This window comes from Symsagittifera roscoffensis, chromosome 7 (genome assembly GCF_963678635.1).
Source record: "Symsagittifera roscoffensis chromosome 7, txSymRosc1.1, whole genome shotgun sequence".
In the NCBI taxonomy this organism is placed as follows: domain Eukaryota; kingdom Metazoa; phylum Xenacoelomorpha; order Acoela; family Convolutidae; genus Symsagittifera; species Symsagittifera roscoffensis.
The window spans coordinates 46,933,686-46,953,318 of NC_087068.1; the positions used below are offsets into that span (position 1 = coordinate 46,933,686).

A 19,633-nucleotide genomic window follows, 5' to 3' on the forward strand; every position below is an offset into this window, starting at 1 on the left:
AGACGACTGTTCTGAATCTGAAATTATAAACGATGAAGCGTCTGAAAGTTGGGTAGATATGTTTTTAGAAACAACATTTCAGATCATCTACTCTGTCAGTGAGGATGGTGGTTCCTCAGAGTCATAACAAATAAATAGCGACAACGTTGATGTATTGTATGTCCCTATTGAGTGTCCACTTTCGAAACTAGAAGTCAATCACGTTTTTCGCGAATTTTTTGCAGTTCGATACTTTCCTGTGAACAAAAGAAATAACTCAACTTCCTTTTAAAAAAATCATACGTCAAATAGCGAAAAAGTAAATATGAGCCTCAGCAAATTTTAAACCTTTTTCTGGAAACATAAGAAAATCATCACGACTATGTAAAATGATTGCGACAGAAATTGAGATAATTTTGATTTGATACTGGAGGGAAAACTTAATCAACAAGACCACACATTTTTCTATAGTTTTGATGGATATACTTAAAGCACCTGTACATACATGTTTTGTGTTACATCAGTAGTATAACTTTCATCGTTCTTCGCTTTGTTGGATAACAGATTTTTCGTCCACAACTAACACCACTGAATATACCAAAAATGAATGATTTTTCGCAACAAAATGCATAGATACTTTTATTGTTGTTGCTTCGTCCGGGATAGCGCATCGCTTATGCTTTCGACAGATATCCAATAGTCGCATGGAATTGGCTGCTACTTATACTTGAATAGAGCAATACAGTTTACTACAAGAATAGACAGTTACTTCGATTCTTGGTTTTATTCCAAGAGCCCGATAGACACTCACAGGTCGCTCATGAACTTGAGAGGAGCGTAGTGTACTCCCCTTTTCTTCGGAGCTAGTTTGTTAGTCGCTCTATTCAGTCCACACGCGTAGGCCAGAGTGAGCAGAGTGATGAGAAGTATGCATGAGCTTACTGATAGAACCACAAGATGAGCTGAAACAAGTTGAGGTCCAGTTGTAAAAACAGTTTCAGTAACGCTGAAGCATAGCTACATCTCACAAACAAGTTAACATAGCCAACAGAAAGTTGGAAAAATGTCAATGATCTCAAGAAAGCCAAAGACAAGCAAACTGATTGATTTTTGAACATTTTTCAACATTTGAAGAAAAGACATCACGTTTAAGCTCCTTGAAATTATAGCTAGAGTCTTTTTAGGAGGGACAAATTTTTCATGAAACTGACCCAATTGGAAAAAAACGGATCAAAATTTTTTTTAACCTCTGGGTAACATCTGGGCGCCATTTGCACATTCGTAATTTCCTAAATAATTTTGCTGGGCTAAGAGGCTCCCTTTGATTTAAGTTTTAAGTTTTATTTTTAGACGCTAGAAAAAAGCCAGAATGACCCGTTTTTGTGGTAAAATTTTGGGTCTGAATTTTGCAAAAAAATGTACCAATATTAATTCTGTTGCAAGACCATCGACGAATTCAAGTGGAAACTGGACAAACATTGGAAAGCGATTGGAATTGACATGTACGAATTCGAACGGAGATAGGAAAAAACATTTGAATTGACCACAAGAGGCACTGCCTAATGGTCATAAAAAAACTTGACTTGATTTGACTTGAAAATCTTAGCAACTTTGATGAATTTCTGTCTAGTGTCAACCTAATTTGAGAAAAATGCGCGTTTTGAACTTCAAGTTTTGTCCGGATAACCTAAATCAGCACTGGAAAAGCGGATAAGACATATGCTACTAAATCGAATCGATCACCAATGAAATGGAGCACAAAGTAATATTAGTACACTGCAAGTACTGTTAGACAAGCGTTTGCCTGTGTAAAAACGATTTTTTTTAATTATCTGGACTTTTTTGTTTGATTTCTTTAAAAAAAACAGAGAATTCTAAACCACTAAAACAGTACCAATAGACTTTGCTAGCCTTCTAAAACTAATTTCTAAAAAGTACCATCTACCAAAAAAAATTAAAATGCATCGCGTGGAAAATTACATCCCAAAATTATTCGAATTAAAATTTTCTCTCGAACATTCTGTGCCAATCTGTTAATCGAAACCAATTTACTATACACTTTAAATATTTAAGTTGAAGTGGCTAAGACTGGGAATTAACAATTTGAGCTAACATGCAGTGAATGTCAACTGGATCACTATGTCTGTGGGTCTACAGGCGGCAGCTGGGTCAGGGTTCTCCAGACCCTCCATGGATATGAAGAAATTCTCCAGCAGACATGACTCATTCTGAGGACATCCCCAAGGCACCAGTCTATGCATGGTCATACTTTCACTCTCGTTCTTGTACAGAACGTCAACTAAAAATCTGAAACCAAAACTGGCTCTTTAACAATTTAGTCCACCCCCCCCCACACACGCACACACACACACACACACACACACACACACACACACATTATGCCCCTACCTAAATTATTTAAAAAACTGCACCGTGTGTTGTAAATCTTCTTTTTACTGGTCTATGGAGCAATAAGCGGAAAACGTTAGCCAATAACTGATCTTAATTCCAGGTGTTGTTCAAAATATTATGGAAATCAACAATCCACCAGGGTATACTGATCGGCAATCACATTGCATTTGGCCATGCCCAAAAACTTTCACTGGCTATAAGAGAAACAAAACCTTTTCCTTTTCATTTATTCAAGTTTTCTATTTCCATCTGGCGAAAACTGAACTTGCATCAAAATAACAAACTGAAACCTGTCAACTGAATATCAGATGGCTCTCACAAGAAGAATTAACTTACCGATCATTCGTGTAGTGAAGTTCTATGTTGATGCAACTTGTATAAACCGGATTCGACCGCAAGTCGTCGTAATTCAAATTGGTCAGAAATCCCAGCAAGGTATTGTCGTGCTAAAAACAGACACGAATAATAAAATTTGCATTTACTTTCCAGCTTCAGCGCAACTTTGATACGAAATGATTTTAAGGTCGCAATATTGCCGCTGATCAATTCAAAATTAAAAAACTCACGGCGTAATAGAGGTTGAAAACTGTTTCATTTTGTGTTCCATTGACAAATCCCCTCAAGTTTTCAAGTAGCAGATGAATGAAGCCTCCTGAAAAATCAACAACTGAAATTTATTCAAACATAGGATCTTACGAGAATTTGAACAAAAAACATATCCATCTACAGTTTGCAAGTTAATAAAAAACACTGGCCGGCGATTTGCTGCCGGAAACTGTTCGGCTAAAAATCTTAAGTTATTGAGTTAGTTTTCAAAACAGTTCAAAATATTATTGTCACACCACAATATAATTGAGAATCATTCCGATACTACATATATGACAAGTATTACCGATTCAACCTGTTCTCTAACGGAAACTGATAGAAGCACTTACCTCCGCCCACTTGGTATGTTTTGACTCCTGGGTAAGTCAGTCTCAGCTCTCTTGCCTTTTGTGATATGTTCAAGATAGTTTGCCACGTATCCTCGTCCAACCAGTCGGGTAAACTCAAACCATGTGCTTTCTAAATCGAAAAAATAAAAAGAAATTCTACATAACTTCATATACAAAAGCAAATTGAGCTTTTTTATACAACTTAATGACTCCTCGTCTGAGGCCACACATCCATCAATTCTGTCACGTTGTCTTCTGCAATTCTGCTTCTTTTGTAGACAGAACAGAACCGAGATTACACACATTACCGCTCAGCTACTTCGCAAATATAATAACATCAGCAAGTAGCAAAGGCAAAAAGTTGCTCTAAAAGGTTTGAAAAGTGAAATTAGGAAAAACGGTTTAAGTCAGCAATAAAACGGTCGACTTGTGCCTAAATTGAATCCCAGACCTATAGATTGAGTGTATCACGTCGTCACATCTACGCCATAGTCGCTTGGTAATTGTCAAACCATAGCAACCAATGTAACAGATACAATAGATGGTATTTAACTGCCAATGCTATGCCAAAAAAATGCGACCAAATGAGCACTAGTTTGAAAAAAGTTGGGTTGAAAATGCCTTATTTGGGTTGAAAAAAAGCCGACTTCGTAATGTCACACTACGCTTACTAGCTGGCTTGTGTAAGAAGGCAAGTTGCAACACGTGTAACATTTTCAAGAGCGAGCTCAGTGAATTAAGTTCTTTTCGGGAAAAGAGCACCCCGTTGCAATGCAGGGTAATGAAAGCACCAATTGATAGTTTGGGTAGTAAATGTTTCCCCTGTCAACATTTTTTTCCATTTGTTTGCTCTGTTTCTGTTTTTGGCGATTCAGGCCGAAACAGGTAGGTCAAGTAGGCGTTGTTGTAATGAATCATGTTGCACAATCATAATTTGAATTATGGGATGTGACAGATCATAATCTTGATTTTTAGAAGCAAAAAAAAACATTCATGATTATTGAATAACGATTAATTTATGATAATCGAATCTTTTAGTGTACTCTGACTGCACCCAATTACAGGAATTGTAATTTCAAACTTAATTTTTTTAATTCCCATTTTGAAAAACCATAGAAGCATCATCTTGAAAACTTAATGGGCCACTGGAGAAATTTGGAGGCCAGATTTGCAACCACTGAGAGCCCCTGATTGCACCCTACTATACGGTTGGGAATTTCAAATTTCGAGATTTTTTTTAACTTAGGATTCTCGACAAAAATTGAATAAATCATAGAAAAAAAAACGTCTTATCTCGGAAACTAAAAAGATTTGAGCACTCAACTACAAAGTTAGGAATTTCAAATTATGAAAAATCACAAAAAACGTCATATCTCGAAAACTACAAGGAATTGAACAGTCATATTTGGAGGCAAGATTTGCAACACCCCGAAAGAACGCAACCACAGGGTTGAGAATTTCAAACTTTGAAAAATAATAAATTTAGGTTTTCTGAAAATTTTGAAAAAATCACAAAAAACGTCACATCTCGAAAAGCACAAGGATTTGAGGAGTCATAATTGGAGGCAAGATTCGCAATCCTTAATAGTACACTGTCACAACCCAACTACAGGGTTGGGAATTTCAAACTTAACGAAAAAAATTGATATAAGTTTTGTGAATATTTTTTGAAAAAATCACAAAAAACGTCATATCTCGAAAAACAAAGAATTGGGCAGTCATATTTGGAGGCAAGATTCGGAATCCTTGAGAGTACTCTGGCAGAACCCAAATACAGGGTTGGGAATTTCAGCTTTTGCGAAAAAAAAATTGATATAAGTTTTCTGAATATTTTTTGAAAAAAATCACAAAAAACGTCATATCTCGAAAAATACAAAGATTTGAACAGTCACATCTGGAGGCAAGTTTTCCCAACTCCTTGGAGTACCCTGACAGCACCTAACTACGGGGTTGGAAATTTCGAATTTTGAAAAAAAAAATTAATTTAAGCTTTCTGAAAATTTTTGAAAAAATCACCAAAATCGTCTTATCTCATTAACTAAAAAAAATTTGGCCATTCAAAATTGGAGGCCGAATTTGCAACCCCTTGGTGAATCCGGACAGCATCCCAATATTGGGCTGCTTATTTTAAACTAGGTGCAAAAACCACTAAAATCAAACTGGAAAATCGAAAAAAAATCTTAACCATTGCAATATACCATATAGCTTAAACATACGTTGAAAAATCTTAAACATGGCGAGATAGTGAAGCCCGCATTTAAATATATAATAGATTACTTGACTTCTTTACACTCACGTCACACGTAAAGGTGTCAGCCAGGCGACACACAGACGTTAGACTCCACTCTTTCAAAGGGTAACCTGCCTTTTCACACACATGACCTATTTTCTCTTGGTTTTCGGCGACAAACAACGAGTAGTGTTGCGAAGCTGTGTAATCTTCGAAGATTGAGATTAGCTGTGCACAGATTCTTCCTGCGCCAGCAAGATACTAAACAGTCAAAATTAAACCAAAACAGGACCTAGCGCACTTACTGCATCATGATAGTTAACGCCAAAGTTCAAATGGCTAATTTTGACGGCGGAAATCAATTTTGCAAGCATTTAATAGAAAAATATAGTGCCAAAAAACTAAATGATCCGCAATGATTTGAGATTTAAATGATTTGAAAGATAAATTAGCATAGATAGCAGGTCTGACTTTTAATTGAAGTTCACACGTAAATCGCTTTTTGTCACACTTCAATAAGTGAAGATTAAAAAAAAACTATCAACAAATACTTGACATATAACTTTAAGTTATACATTTAAAACTGCTCAAAAAATTATCAGTAATTTATGCATATAAACCACTATATATTGATTCAATATTTTATATGCATTATAGTAATAGTAATTCATTTAACGCATGCGTAGTTTAAACGTTACCGCTACCAATGCTAATATAGCACCCACACCTCAGTTTGATGCTTATCATAAATAAACTTACATAATCGACTTCATCAGATATGGAATGAACAGGATATGGCACATATTTTCCGGTATTGGAAACTTCCGGCAAGTAACCCGATCCAAGGAACCCAGCTGCAAACGATTGCCCACTTGTTATGGTTCGGTCAATATGCGAACTCTGAATTATCATCTAAAATTCAAAAATCAATAATAACCAGGAAATCCGGTTGCTGTGCAAGTAGCATAGAATGTTTCAACCGCAATGGTTTGAAATAGTTTAAGAAAACAAAAATTTTACTGTCAATTTTTTTGTGAAGGCAGGCAGAACTCGAGGACATAAAAGTTTAACTACAAAAAAACTGTAGAAGAATTATATTCGGAGGTAAACCTCTCATCAAATTTAGGGTCAACTATTGGTAGTATGGGGAATTTAACACTCATGACCTCCGAGCTTTTATTTAGGTACTATAAACAGGCGGTAAAAAACCCACCCTACTCCATAGTTCCCTCCCTCTTGGTGAAGTGGTCGGAACAAAAACCGCTTTCCAAAATCAAAAGAGGCAACCAAATACAGCGAACATGAGAACAATCGCTGCAGAAGATTTCACCAATTCAGTCAAATACGTTTTTAGCGTCATTTGCAATGTTTTTATTGGAGAGCATAGTTTGTCCATCCTTCAGCAAATAAATTGGATCTACTTAAACTCGTCGCTTTAGTAAAAGCAGGTGCGATTGTTAAGCAGGTTAAATGAGCGAAATTTCGACCAATCAGATTGCAGCAAAAATTGAATTTTAAATACCACGCTGTGGTGCTAAATTACTGCTTTTATTTATAGGTTTGGCAACTCTTCAGTAGCTAACATTGAGGGATTGTTAAGCAGATGGAACAAATTTGAACTAAGCTAAAAATCAAGCAGGACCGCGAAAATAAATAAGAGCGTGAGAAACTTATGTCTTTTTCGTGACAAAAAAAATTGAAAATCCAGATGCCTTGAATAATATAATGACCTTAATCATTGACACTACGCCTAACAAAAAACTTCTAACTAAAAATAATTTCAACATGCGCAACAAAACAGTTCATTGAAAAAGACATGTTTTTTTTAGTTCTACTCCATTTCCAGTATAAAAGCGATAGAAGGGTCCCAAGAAACTAACAGGAACCTAATGCAAACAGAAGGCTTCAAAATTGTTCAATTTAAATCCTCAGTGATGGCAATCAAAGTATAAAATAAGATAATGTAAATGAGGTATGTTATCTACGTTTTACAAAAAATTTTGAAAAAGATCACGCGGCGTTTTTTTGATAGTACTAATTGTTATATTTGCTCATATTTAGCGTGATTTGGGGCCCTGATTGGCTAAGAGTTAGCGTGATTTGGGGACGTTTGCTCCACCAATTAAACTGGAAACTTCTTGGAATGGAAATGGTGTATAATGGTGACAGAATTGAAATGGGGTGAGAGTGTGACAACCAACTAAACCTCAAATATAGACACTTTTGATATTTTCATGTCTTAACATTGATGGAAAAATTCTAACTCAAAAAAATGCCCGCTTACCAATGAAAATTTTCTCAACTCACAACAACACGATAATTAGCGAAAATGAGTGACAATCAAACAATTCAAATATGAAAACTCGATAATTTTTTGGAATGAAGAAGTTGAAAAAGCAATCATTGAATTGAAACTTAAATTTGAGTCCACTTAAAAAGTAATAAAACAAATTCTCCTTCGTAGACATCATTTTTCAATTTAAAAGTACTCTTCATTCGTTAAAAGAAATTACCAGATTCCCATTGAACTGCTAATTAAAATGTAAAAAAATCCAGTCCGTTTACCTAATTCTCGTTAACAGCAAAATAAGTGTAATAGATTTTGAGTCAGGTGAAAGGGCAAAAACAAATTCGCCTGTGTAGACGTTAATATGATTCTTCAATTTAATAAACCAGAAAATACCCGATTCTCAATGATCGGCAAATTCAAGTTAAAAATCGGGTCACTTTACCCGATTCCCGTTAGCAGCAAAATGAATGATTAAGTAGACAATATCAGTTTTTTTTTTCAATTTAGTAAGCACTTCTCATTTTTCTATAGACAAAAAATTGATACGTAAAAAATGAAGTTACCAGTAATTAATCATTTTGTCAGAATTTAGTCACAATAAGCTAAGCAAACAAGTTCTTCACAAAATTTATTATTATCTTTATGACCAAAAAGAAGATTACAGGGAAATCATTGAAGTAATCACAAAAACGGGAGATCTATCAAGTTTGAAAGGGAGATCTACAACAGACACAACTAGCCAGACTGCCAACGCCAAAATACGTGAGTTTGAACCTTTCAAAATCTTCCAAGACTTAATTTTAGGGTCCAGTATCACAGCTCGTTGAAGAATTCAATCTTATAGAAGCAGTAGCACTGAAGAAAAAAAAAGTATTGAGTGAATATCCATCAACTGATCTTATAGGTGTTGTGGTCCAAGATGACACCAATTTCATCCCGAAATATGATAACTTGAACGAGTTTGCAATCAAACAAGAAGCTGATTGATAAAATTACCAAATAGTTTACGCCTAAAATGATTGTAGAAAGCCCGATATCTCCAATTTTAAACAATGAGGAGGAAAATTCTAAGGTTGGAATAAATAATGAGTATTTGAACGATACATACTGTAGCAAACAAGGTTTTCAAGTGCTTGAAACCAATGAAATGATTCGAAGTTTCACAAAGTGGAGCTTTCTACATTGGGATAACATTCATCTTAATAATGATCAATGTGTACCCATTTTCCCCAATGACCTCCGTGCACTTGTATGTCAAAACTCAAACAGCCTGCACAATAAAAAAAAGTCGCACTCAAAAAAGCTCAACTAATCGCAACTAACCTTCTTCACGGCCCCGTACTTCTCATCAAAACTTTGGGAGGATAATATCTTTCACTATAAACTCATGTACAGGGCCATTATCGCTACTGATTAAACAATTTCTTTTAATATGTCTGGTATTTAATTTAAATGAATCTTCTCTTAGTCTTAACTAGCATCACTGTTATCATTCATGTGAAACTGAACAATTGATAACCAACCATATAAAACTTGAAAACGATCAAATAAAACATGGATTTCCACAATTTATTCCAATGAAATTTACGTAGTGCCTCTCAAGCGCACTTTTATTTATGTTCTAGAGCCTCTCAAGTGCACTATAGAGTAATACTCTTTAACTACTTTTCTACTTACATATTTCTATTATATTTTATTTAAAACCAACAACAACTGAATTTAACAGCGCCTTTTCTCGGTCAAAGAAAAATTCAATTCTTGAATCAGGTGATATTCAACCATATCAGTGTCCATCAATAAACTAAAAAAGCATCAAAAAACTGGTCCACTAGGAAAAAACATCTGTCTTTCATTTCAACTGTAAAAGTTTGGCAAGTAAATGTTCAGATCTGAAACCACTTGTGAAAACAATTGGCGAAAACAAAATTTTCCGCGTCTCGGAAAATTGATTCAATGAGTCAGACGACCATATTCTATGGACTCTTGGTATTACACACACATTACTTTTCGATGCGGTAGACCTATGGGAGCCAGTAAAAATCAAAAGATGGTGGGGTTATGCTCCTAAAAAAATATATGAAAACGCTTCTAAATATATTTTATAACCCGTCCAAAACATAAAGTTGATTTTTTTGATGAACTTGCTAAATCAATTGACAATGCGCAATCCTAGAAACGCAATTTAGACTTAATGGGGGTTGGGTTAAAAACTGAATTACCTTAGTCCAGACAAAAGAGTCTTTTGAAATAATCCTTGTTCCTTACAATCTTGACGTTACAAACAAAACAGTACCAAACTATTCCATAACACGGATAGACTATATTTTCTCTGATTCATGTTTAAAAGATAAATCAAGTATATCAATGGTACTCAGGCCATACATCAAAACAGACCACTCAGCCACAATTTCTATAACTGAACTAAGACTTGCTGCTAAAACTAAGCCAATTAAATAAAAAATCTACGATATAAAACACTTCAATCAACGTTTACCCGTAAAAATCCTCAAAATAGATCCGCTAAGATGATCCACAGAAATCAATCTTTATTCGTAATAATAAATTTAGAGTGAAACACCATGATGAATATTTCATATTACAGCTTGTCAGCTCAAGAAAAACTGAGCGTGAAAAAAAAACTATGTTAACAATGATCATAGAAACTCAAAAAAACCAGCGAATTACGTTTCTCTTCAAAAAAATCTTTCAGAGAAATAGTTACAAGCAATTTTCAAACAGCAAATCTGCTGAACAACAATTTTTCAACTTAAGGCTAATTTTATGATAAAATACAACCACCCCTCTTTCTTCAAAGATGATATTAAATTAAATCACAAAAAGAAATTTCATAAATCATAAGACTTAAAAGCCATTGAGGTCCTTTGAAATTCCAGCACAAGCACATAAGGACAGTTGCAATGAAAAAAAAACGCGCATCTGAATTTCCTTTTCAATGAATATCTGAAAGACAATATCTTTCCCCAAAAGCTTAAAAGGCATTTGTACAGCATTATGCAAAAAAAACAATCCGAAAGAAGCAGAGAATTATAAGCCAACCTCAATTACAGGTGCATTACCGCAAAGAAAAATATTTATAAAATTAAATAAAGTAACATCTTTCATGGCAAAACCAGCTAAGCAACACATATGCGTTTCTTAACCTCGGAGAATCAATTGATAGGAATAAGTTTGTTGCTTGGTCATTATAAGACTTTTTTAAAGCAAAAGACTCTATGGATCGCAAGTTTCTACAACAAAAAGTCAAAGTTTTGAACTTTTCTGAAAGTGCAATAGTAATCATGATTTCTTTCATCAGCAACCGACTAAAGAAAACAATTGTCAACAATATTGAACCAAATTTGATTTCATTGCACCAGGGTGCTCCTCAGGATACCGCTTCGTGACCTCTGGGTTTAATCTGTATATCAACCAGTTAAGCAATTACCGAATTTAAGAAAGTAGTACAGTATGCCGATGACGAGTTCAGTACTTGACAGATTAAAAAAACGGAGTTCCCAAAACGGTATCCAGAGCAGCACCTAGGTGCAATGAAATTAAAATTGATTCAATGTTTTAGAGAATTCTTTTCTTTTGTCGGTTGCTGATGAAAGAAACCATTATTACTATTGCACTTGCTTTTAAAACTTTTTCAAGCTTTTGGGGAAGATAATGTTTTTCAGATATTCATAGAAAAGGAAAACCAGATGCGCGTTTATTCCATTGCAACCGTCCTTATGTGCTTGTGCTGGAATGTGAAAGGACCGCAGTGGCCTTTAAGTATTATGATTTACAAGTTCATCTTCCACTCAACGCTGGTAAAAAATCCGAATGAAGAATTTTTGTGATTAAATTTAGTATCAAAAAACTTTAAAAAAATTAAAAGGAACGAAGAGAAGTCAAATTTCGGAAGCTTAAAAAAGAGCATTTGCAACTCATGAGAGTACTGTCACAAAACCCAACTAAAGGGCTAGGAATTTCCAATTGAGAATTTTTCCAATTAAAGTTTTCTAAAAATAAAACTTCAAAAACCATAAAAAACCATCTCGAAAAATTCAAAAAATTTGAGCAGCCATATTTGGAGGCAAGATTCGCCATTTCTGAGAGCACTTCGACAGCCCTCAACTAAAGCGATAGAACTTCAAACTTTGAAAAGAATATATTCGAAAATCTGAAATATTTTGGAAACAATCACAATAAACGTCAAATCTCGAAAAGTACACGGACTAGAGCAGTCGTATTCAGAGGGAAGATTCGCAACTCCTGATAAAACCGTCACAGATTCCAACAACATGATTGAGATCATCAGAGTTATCGAACTTTTTTATTCTAAGTTTTTTGAAAACCCCTGAGAGTACTTTGACAGCACCCACTAAAGGGTTAGAAATTTTAAATTTTGAAAGAAAAACATTCAATTTAAGTTTTCTGAAAGTTTTTAGAGACAAAAACAAAAAACGTAATATCTCAAAAACAACAAATAATTGAGCATCCCTGTTTGGAGGCAAGATTCGGAACCCCTGACACTAATCTGACAGCCCCCAAAAACAGTGTTAGAAATTCAAAATTTGAAAAATGAGTTTAAAATTAAGTTTTTTTTATTTTTAAATCATAAAAAAGGTCACATCTCGAAAATTACAAAGATTTGAGAAGTGAAATTTGAAGGCAAGATTAGTAATCCAGTACCCTGACAGCCCCCAACTACAGGGTTGAGAATTTCGTTGAGAACGATTAAGTTTTCAGGAAGTTTTAGAAAAATCTCGAAAATAGCCGTATCTCGTAACATAAAAGGATTTTTTTTTTCATACATAAAAGGAGGTCAAAATCGCAACACCCGGGGAAATCTTGACAGCATCCCATTATTGGGTTGCTAATTTAAAAATTGGTGATATAAACACTGAATTCAAACAGGAAAAAAGAAAAAAGCTCTTAACCATTGCAAAAAACGATATAGCTTAAACGTGAAAAAATTCTTTTGTTAAACAAGCAAAAATATTACGTTGAAAAAGCTGAAGCATGGCAAGATAAAGAATCCCGCATTTAAATATATAAAAGATTGAACATTATAAAGTGATTTTACTACACATAGCAAAATTTAAAAATTTTCGAAACCACGAAAAAAAACTTTCCAGTACACTAGACCAAAACATCATAGAAAAAAAAACAATTTCGAATACCAAAAATTTGTAGTTTTAGAAATATGGCCTGAAGAATCAAAACAAGGCCATCAATCAAAAAACCCCTCCTAATCAAAACTCGCCTATTAATCAAAAACGCACTAGTTACAAGTCATCTACATTATCCGACCATTCTTCTGAGCGGAAAATTAGCAAATTTATCATTATTATTTGAAAAACAAGAGAGTTGTGCCATAAAAATGTGCTGTGATCTTGCTAAGTTTGACTCATCGACTGATTTTTAAGAAATAAAATTATGCCTATGTGCAAGTTCCTTGAATGGAAACTAATATGCCATTTTTGGAAAAACGATCAACTGTTACCTGCTTATTCAAAAATTCAGTAGGACAACTTCCAAATCGACACAAATACGAGAACGAAAAATTATACATCGTAGAAAGATAAACGGACAATACAAAGAACAATCGTTTTCTGAAAGATGAGTAATGATATGGAATACGATTAAAGATGAAAACTCAACTTGTGGCATATACTAACAAACAGACGAGCGAAGATCAAAATTGAGAACTACTCTTTATTTATTTAAGGAGATCCATCAGTGGCAACCTATGGTAAATTATCGTGGAAAAATTTCAAGTTCATTCAAGAAAAACAGTCACTCTATTTGTTGATCTATGTTATAGATTTTAAAATTATACCTTGTTAGTATTGTAATCTATTTCATTAATATATAACATACACTTGCACATTTGAAACTATTTTAACTTGGCAATCAAAAAATTTATTTTTTAAAGTGAAAAGCACTCTCGAAGGAAATCACTGGGTTCTTTACAGGAAAACCGTCGAAAACAATTAAATGCTGATTTGAGACATTTACTTCAAATTGGGTCATCACATACAAGGGGTTTCTTATGATACAAAATATGACTGATTCCGTGAGCGAGCGATCGGAGCATATCTGAGATGCAATGTGCACGCTACGTATCTATTTTTGATTTCGTCAACCTGTGCAGCTATTTATTCAGTACCTCGTTGGGGTTATATGGTTCACTGAACAATTTCTGGTAATGATTTCTGTACATCCTTCCGTTCAAGTAGCATTGGTCCATGCCCTTTTCAGTCAGTCTGCCTCTTCCCATATTCCACTTTTCAATATGTTGATAGTTTGGGTGGAACTCAATAGGCGCACGATCTCCATGTCTGCATACCTAGAACATGCAAAGGTTGGGAGACAAAGAGCAGGATAGAAACTACGAATAGTAAAAAAAAACTAACAATTAAAGAAACGATTGATTGCAATTTACCGAATGAAATAAGCAATAGAGGGCATTTCTTGATTCATTTAAGGTATTTCTACTCACTGCTTGCAGGTAGACCAGCTCACTCGTGACCTCTTCGAAAAACTGTGCTAGGGATACAAACAAAACAACAGAGGCAAATTCATTCATCGTCACGCGTTACTGATCTTAACTTATTGTGGGATAGTCTCATTTAACCTGAAACACAGTTAACATATGTCTTTTGATATGAGGGGTCTATAAGTTAATGGGTGTAGTATACTAAGCCCATTTGTGATAATCTTGAAATGAAATTATCCGCTTCTCCATTTTGTTCTGTCGGGGCATTTGCGAACCCAGTGGTTGCGAGAGCCACAAATACCACAGGTTGTCTGTCACTCTTCCCGACTTGTCTACGGTTTTTTTTTCAGTTTTGGCTCCAAACCTGGGTTTTTTCGCCTTGTTATAAGCATGTTTCTGATACTGTTTTCGTTTCGTTGCAAATGCAGCTCCATTTTCCTCGTTATCATCTGCAGTCGCAGCAAAAGCGGGTTCATCTTTTGTAACTCTAGAAACGTCAGAATTTGCACTCCAATGTACACCAAATATACGTCTCAGAGCCGCTTTGCTTTCATCTGCGAATATTCCAACTTGTTGGCACTAGCCAAGACCATCCGACCTTCGGGCAGCTCAAGACACGCTCCATGGAGCAATTTACATGCCAGAACGCTATCTGGGAGCTCCATACCATGACGTTTGATACGGTAGTAATTTCGTTCAAAATCCTGTATATATTCAGGAACAACGCTATCAGAAGACCTTCTCATGGACTCAAAAAGCTCGTACGCTTCATACTGTACCAAGGCATTCGACACTGTACCTCATGATATTCTGCTTACGAAGATCAAAATTTTTGGAATTGGCGGGAAATTGCTGTCACTCATATATTCATACCTCAACAACAGAAAGCAATGCGTTAAGATTGAAGACTGTAGCTCCACCCTAAAAGAAGTCACCAGTGGAGTTCCGCAAGGTTCAATTCTGGGACCGCTGCTGTTCTTACTTTTCATAAACGATCTACCTGAAACCATGAATGACACAGACAGTTTTGGGTACGCAGATGACTTTAAGGCCATTCTACTAAATCAAACTTCCCTTGACACTGCAACTCTGAAAAACAGAGAAATGGCTACATGAAAACAAAATGCAACCCAACATCAAAAAATCAACGCTCCTCGGCATCAAAGGTGATTTAAAAGCTAGTCTCCTGAACAAAAATCTTTCCTCAGTAAACTCACAGCGTGACCTAGGACTGATTGTGTCCAACAAGCTCACATGGAACGAAAATTGCTCTCGTCGGACATCCAAAGCAATTAGTGCTCTCTACCAGATTAAACGAAGTCTGACTATGAAAAGCAGTGTGACCACCAGGCTTAACGCATATACTGGGTATGTAGTACCCATAGTAACATACGCATCCCAAGCATGGACTCCTAGCAAATCGAACATGGAACAACTCGAACGAGTTCAAAAGTTAGCAACAAAATGGATTTTTGGGACAAGCAAAACTTATACTGAAAGACTGAAGGACCTGAACCTTCTTCCTTTGAACCTATACATGGAAATGCACGACATTTTAATACTAATAGCCCTGCTTGAAAATCGTTACGATGTAGGTAGAAATAGAACGAAAACCATCTGAATCATGCAAAATCACCCGACAGTCATCAAGAGGCGAATTTCAAATCCCAAAAAGCCGCTTGCAAAGAACGGACGACAATTTTTTCAGACGAGTGAAACATCTATACAACTGTCTTATCCGAGCCTGCCCAACTTTTAGCCTTAGACCAAGCGAAGCGACTCTGACCTACATATACCAGAAATACTTCAAAAAAATGTACAGTGAAGTCAACAAATGTACATGGAAACTCTTATGCAGATGTGGAAACTGCAATGTTTACAACAAACTGAGATAAAACATGGACTGTAAAAGGGGTGAAATTCCCTAGAGCTAATGCTCTGAAGCCTATTCTACTACTACTACTACTACTACTGTTGGTCGACCGTTTCGTTTCCGAAAACGTCCTTCAGATTGACTAGAAGTTGGTCTAAACCATCGTCAGCGCCCAATTGAGCAATCGGGATTTCAAGAGCAACATCTCTGCGTCTTCCTTGCAAAGAAAGAGCAACTGCAAGACCTTGCTTCTTCACCGTTAGGTCTGTAACTGCTTGCCAAACTTTGACTTCATTCAACCAGAAGTCAAATGGCACATTTGCGCCCCACACAGGCGGTGACTTGAAAGAACCCATCAGAATGCTTCTCCTGCTACGATGAAAAACAGTTGATCTTGTACAGAATATATTATTAACCCAACTCAATCTGGAACAACAATCATGACATTAATTAACAGAGGGCAGCTGTGGTGACCCTCATATGATTATCCTCGGAGCAAATTCGCTTTCTAGAATTGCAATAGCTGTCGAAACGTGCAACGAGAAGAAGCCAAGAGATAGTCATTGTTTCAACCAGAACGCACAGGTGGAGAACTTACTGACGCCATCAAGCTGCATTCCCATAGAATCTTATCTCACAATTACATACTGAACACATAAGAAATGGATTGACATTTTACTCGCCCTAAACTACCCTAAGCCATGAAGCTTCGTTTAAAAAAAAAGACTTTTCTTGCCAGCTAAAAATATTTTCAAATGTACAAGTGTAAATGATAATGATGATAATTATTGCCAAATACACCCAAGATTAGTATTACAAACTTACGCATTTAATAATAAAATCGGTATCTTACGAGATTTCCATTAAAGAAATTTGGAATATCTCCGTGAAAATTTTCCAGTGGGTTGCTTGTTTTGCTAGTTTTTCCATTTGTTGCATCTTCTTTAAATAATAATAAATAATAATCCTTAAAAGTTCTTGAGGTTTTTAAAATTGTAAATTACGAACGTTTTCGCACATTTGGGCATTATCAGGTTTAAATATATTTAATTTTTTTGTAAAATGATCATTGATCATAAATTATCCTAGGACATTGGCTATACAAAATTAGCCAATGTATAGCCAATGTACTAAGATTATTTTATGCTCGATGATCATTTTACAAAAAATTTTAATACTCTTAAGCCTGATGATGCACAAATGTGCGAAAACGTTCGTTATTTACATTTTTAAATACCTCTTAAAAGTTAAAAAAAAAAAACACTTTATTTGCACATCGAAATTAATTTCAATACACAAGTGTATGTCAAATGTTTTCTGTTTTTTTCCTATCAGTTCATTAAAATATTATAACATCATTAGATACACATAGTTACAATAACAATAAACAAAACAAACTCGATTACAATTATCGATGATTACGTTTCACCTGAGAGCTTCAAGGTGATTGATAAATAAATGTTATTATATAAACTTGAAGCTTTTCCATGAAACTTTACCATGAGTTGCCACAGAGGGGTCTTCTTTAAATAATAATAAATAATAATTTTTGAATTTTATCTTTGCTTTTCTGTATGTTACTATGTCTTTAAAGTTGACTTTATCATCTGTTAGTTTGTTCCAGATTATGACGGACTTTTTAAAGAAGGAATTTTCTATGTATTGCCCATTGTATCTGTCGCCGAAATATAATTTTTTGTTTCTTGTATTAATATCTATTTGGTGGTTATCATACTCAATGTTATAATAGGCTGGCCATAATTGATGTTGTATTTTCCAAAAGTGACATAATATTTTATAGTCCAGAAACATTGTTACTGGTAATATATTGTGTTTTAGCTTCAAGTCTGAAGATGAGTCGTATTTTGCACGATCGCAGCAAGTTTTTACTGCCCAGTTTAACTGTTTTTCCAGAGATATCATTAGGTTAGCGGATATTCCACTTGAAAGAATTGCTGGGTAATGCAAATGACTAATTACCAGTGCATGCATTATCGTGAGTCTTGTTTTCACTGGCAATGGCTTTTTGATTGATTGAAGTGTTTTTATTACGCGTGCCATTTTCCTGAGAATATTTTTGATTTCATCTTGGAATGTGAGAAACTGATCTTAAACTACTCCTAGGTATTTAACATTGGTTTTTTCCTCAATTAATTTATCATCTAGAGTTATAGTACACTTTTCATCCCTTTTCCTTGAATGTTTTTTGCTGAAAACGATGAGTTCTGTTTTTTTGCATTCAATTTAAGTGAGTGTTCTAAAAAATAATTTGACAATAGACTGCAATTGGCTTCGAGTGTTTTAATAGCTTTTTAAGAATCGTTATTTTCACAGAATAGTAATGTATCATCCGCATATTGAACTATTTTACATGTTTTGTCAATTTGTTTGTTGAGATCGTTAATGTAATATTAGAGGGCCAAGGACAGTGCCCTGTGGGACACCCTGCTCAAGTGTAATCCAATCGGATTCGGTGTTGTTAACAATTGTTTTCTGATTTCGGTTGGTGATAAAGAAATTGATCATTTCTATAGCTTCTTCGGCTATTTAACCCTTTTAGCAAATTTAACCCTTTTAGTTATTGTTTAAGATAAGTATGATCAATAGAATCAAATGCTTTAGAGAGATCCAGTAAGGAACATGCTACAGTTTAGTTGTTGTCTATTTTTTTTCTGAATGCTTCAGTGCAATAATGGCCGGCGGGTGCTTCAGTGCAGAAAAGGCCCGCGGGGTTAAAAGAATACAGTCGGTCAAAAAACCCTTTTTTATTAAAACAAGATAAAAACCGGCCAAGTTGTGTGCTTTTCTGTATGTAAGCATATTCTTGAAATTAATTTGGTCATCAAGTGATCATTTCCAAATTGTTACTGATTTAAAAAAAAGTTTTTGATGTATTGTCTATTAAATCTTTCGACAAAATATTTTTTTTCATTTCTTGAGTTTAAGCTCATGTGATTGCTTATATATTGAACTTTGTCGTAATTTGGTTACAAGTGCTGTTTTATTATCCAGAATTGAAAAACTACTTTCCAGTCAAGAAACATTGCTACTGGTAATACATTGTGTTTTAATATAAGATCAGAAGACGAAGCGAATTTTTGCATAATCACAACAAGTTTTAATTGCCCAGCTAAGTTGTTTTCCAAATCAGATTGTCAAACTTGTTGAAATTATTTTTTAAAGGATTGCAGAGTAGTGTAGGTGACTGACAGCGAGTGCGTTCATTAGTAGAAGTCTTGTTTTGATAAAAAAAAGGGTTTTTTGACCGACTGTAGTCTTTTAATCCCGCCGGCCATTTCTCTCTTCGTCTTGAAATGTCAAATTTGGTCTATTATTACTCCAAAATTTTTCACACTAACTTTTTCTTCGAAAAAATTTCTGTCCAAGGCAAATATTTGTTTTTGATCATCTTTTCTAACATGAT

At 34.9% G+C, this 19,633-nt stretch overlaps 2 protein-coding genes across 2 annotated transcripts in view; both read right to left on the reverse strand.

Annotated features, from left to right (window-relative positions):
• Positions 1-19,633, reverse strand: part of LOC134851795 (ribonuclease Z, mitochondrial-like) — a 99,035-nt gene that overhangs the window by 56,374 nt on the left and 23,028 nt on the right. The window lies entirely within an intron of this gene.
• On the reverse strand, positions 253-14,470 carry LOC134851582 (testicular acid phosphatase homolog). Its single transcript, XM_063867724.1, has 9 exons — positions 14,340-14,470; positions 14,007-14,186; positions 6,316-6,468; positions 5,623-5,817; positions 3,327-3,456; positions 2,958-3,043; positions 2,728-2,837; positions 2,093-2,286; positions 253-941 (listed from the first exon to the last, which is right to left on the reverse strand). Exons 1-9 carry the CDS (start codon positions 14,424-14,426, stop codon positions 787-789), a joined length of 1,290 nt encoding a protein of 429 aa, XP_063723794.1. The 5' UTR covers positions 14,427-14,470; the 3' UTR covers positions 253-786.

Coding starts and splice junctions, on each gene's coding strand:
- LOC134851582 (XM_063867724.1), bottom strand. CDS start 14,426: ATGAATGAATTTGCCTCTGTTGTTTTGTTTGTATCCCTAGCACAGTTT. Junction 2,287..2,727: donor CTTCACTACACGAATGATCG/GTAAGTTAATTC, acceptor TTTTGGTTTCAG/ATTTTTAGTTGACGTTCTGT. Junction 942..2,092: donor CCAGTTGACATTCACTGCAT/GTTAGCTCAAAT, acceptor AACTTGTTTCAG/CTCATCTTGTGGTTCTATCA.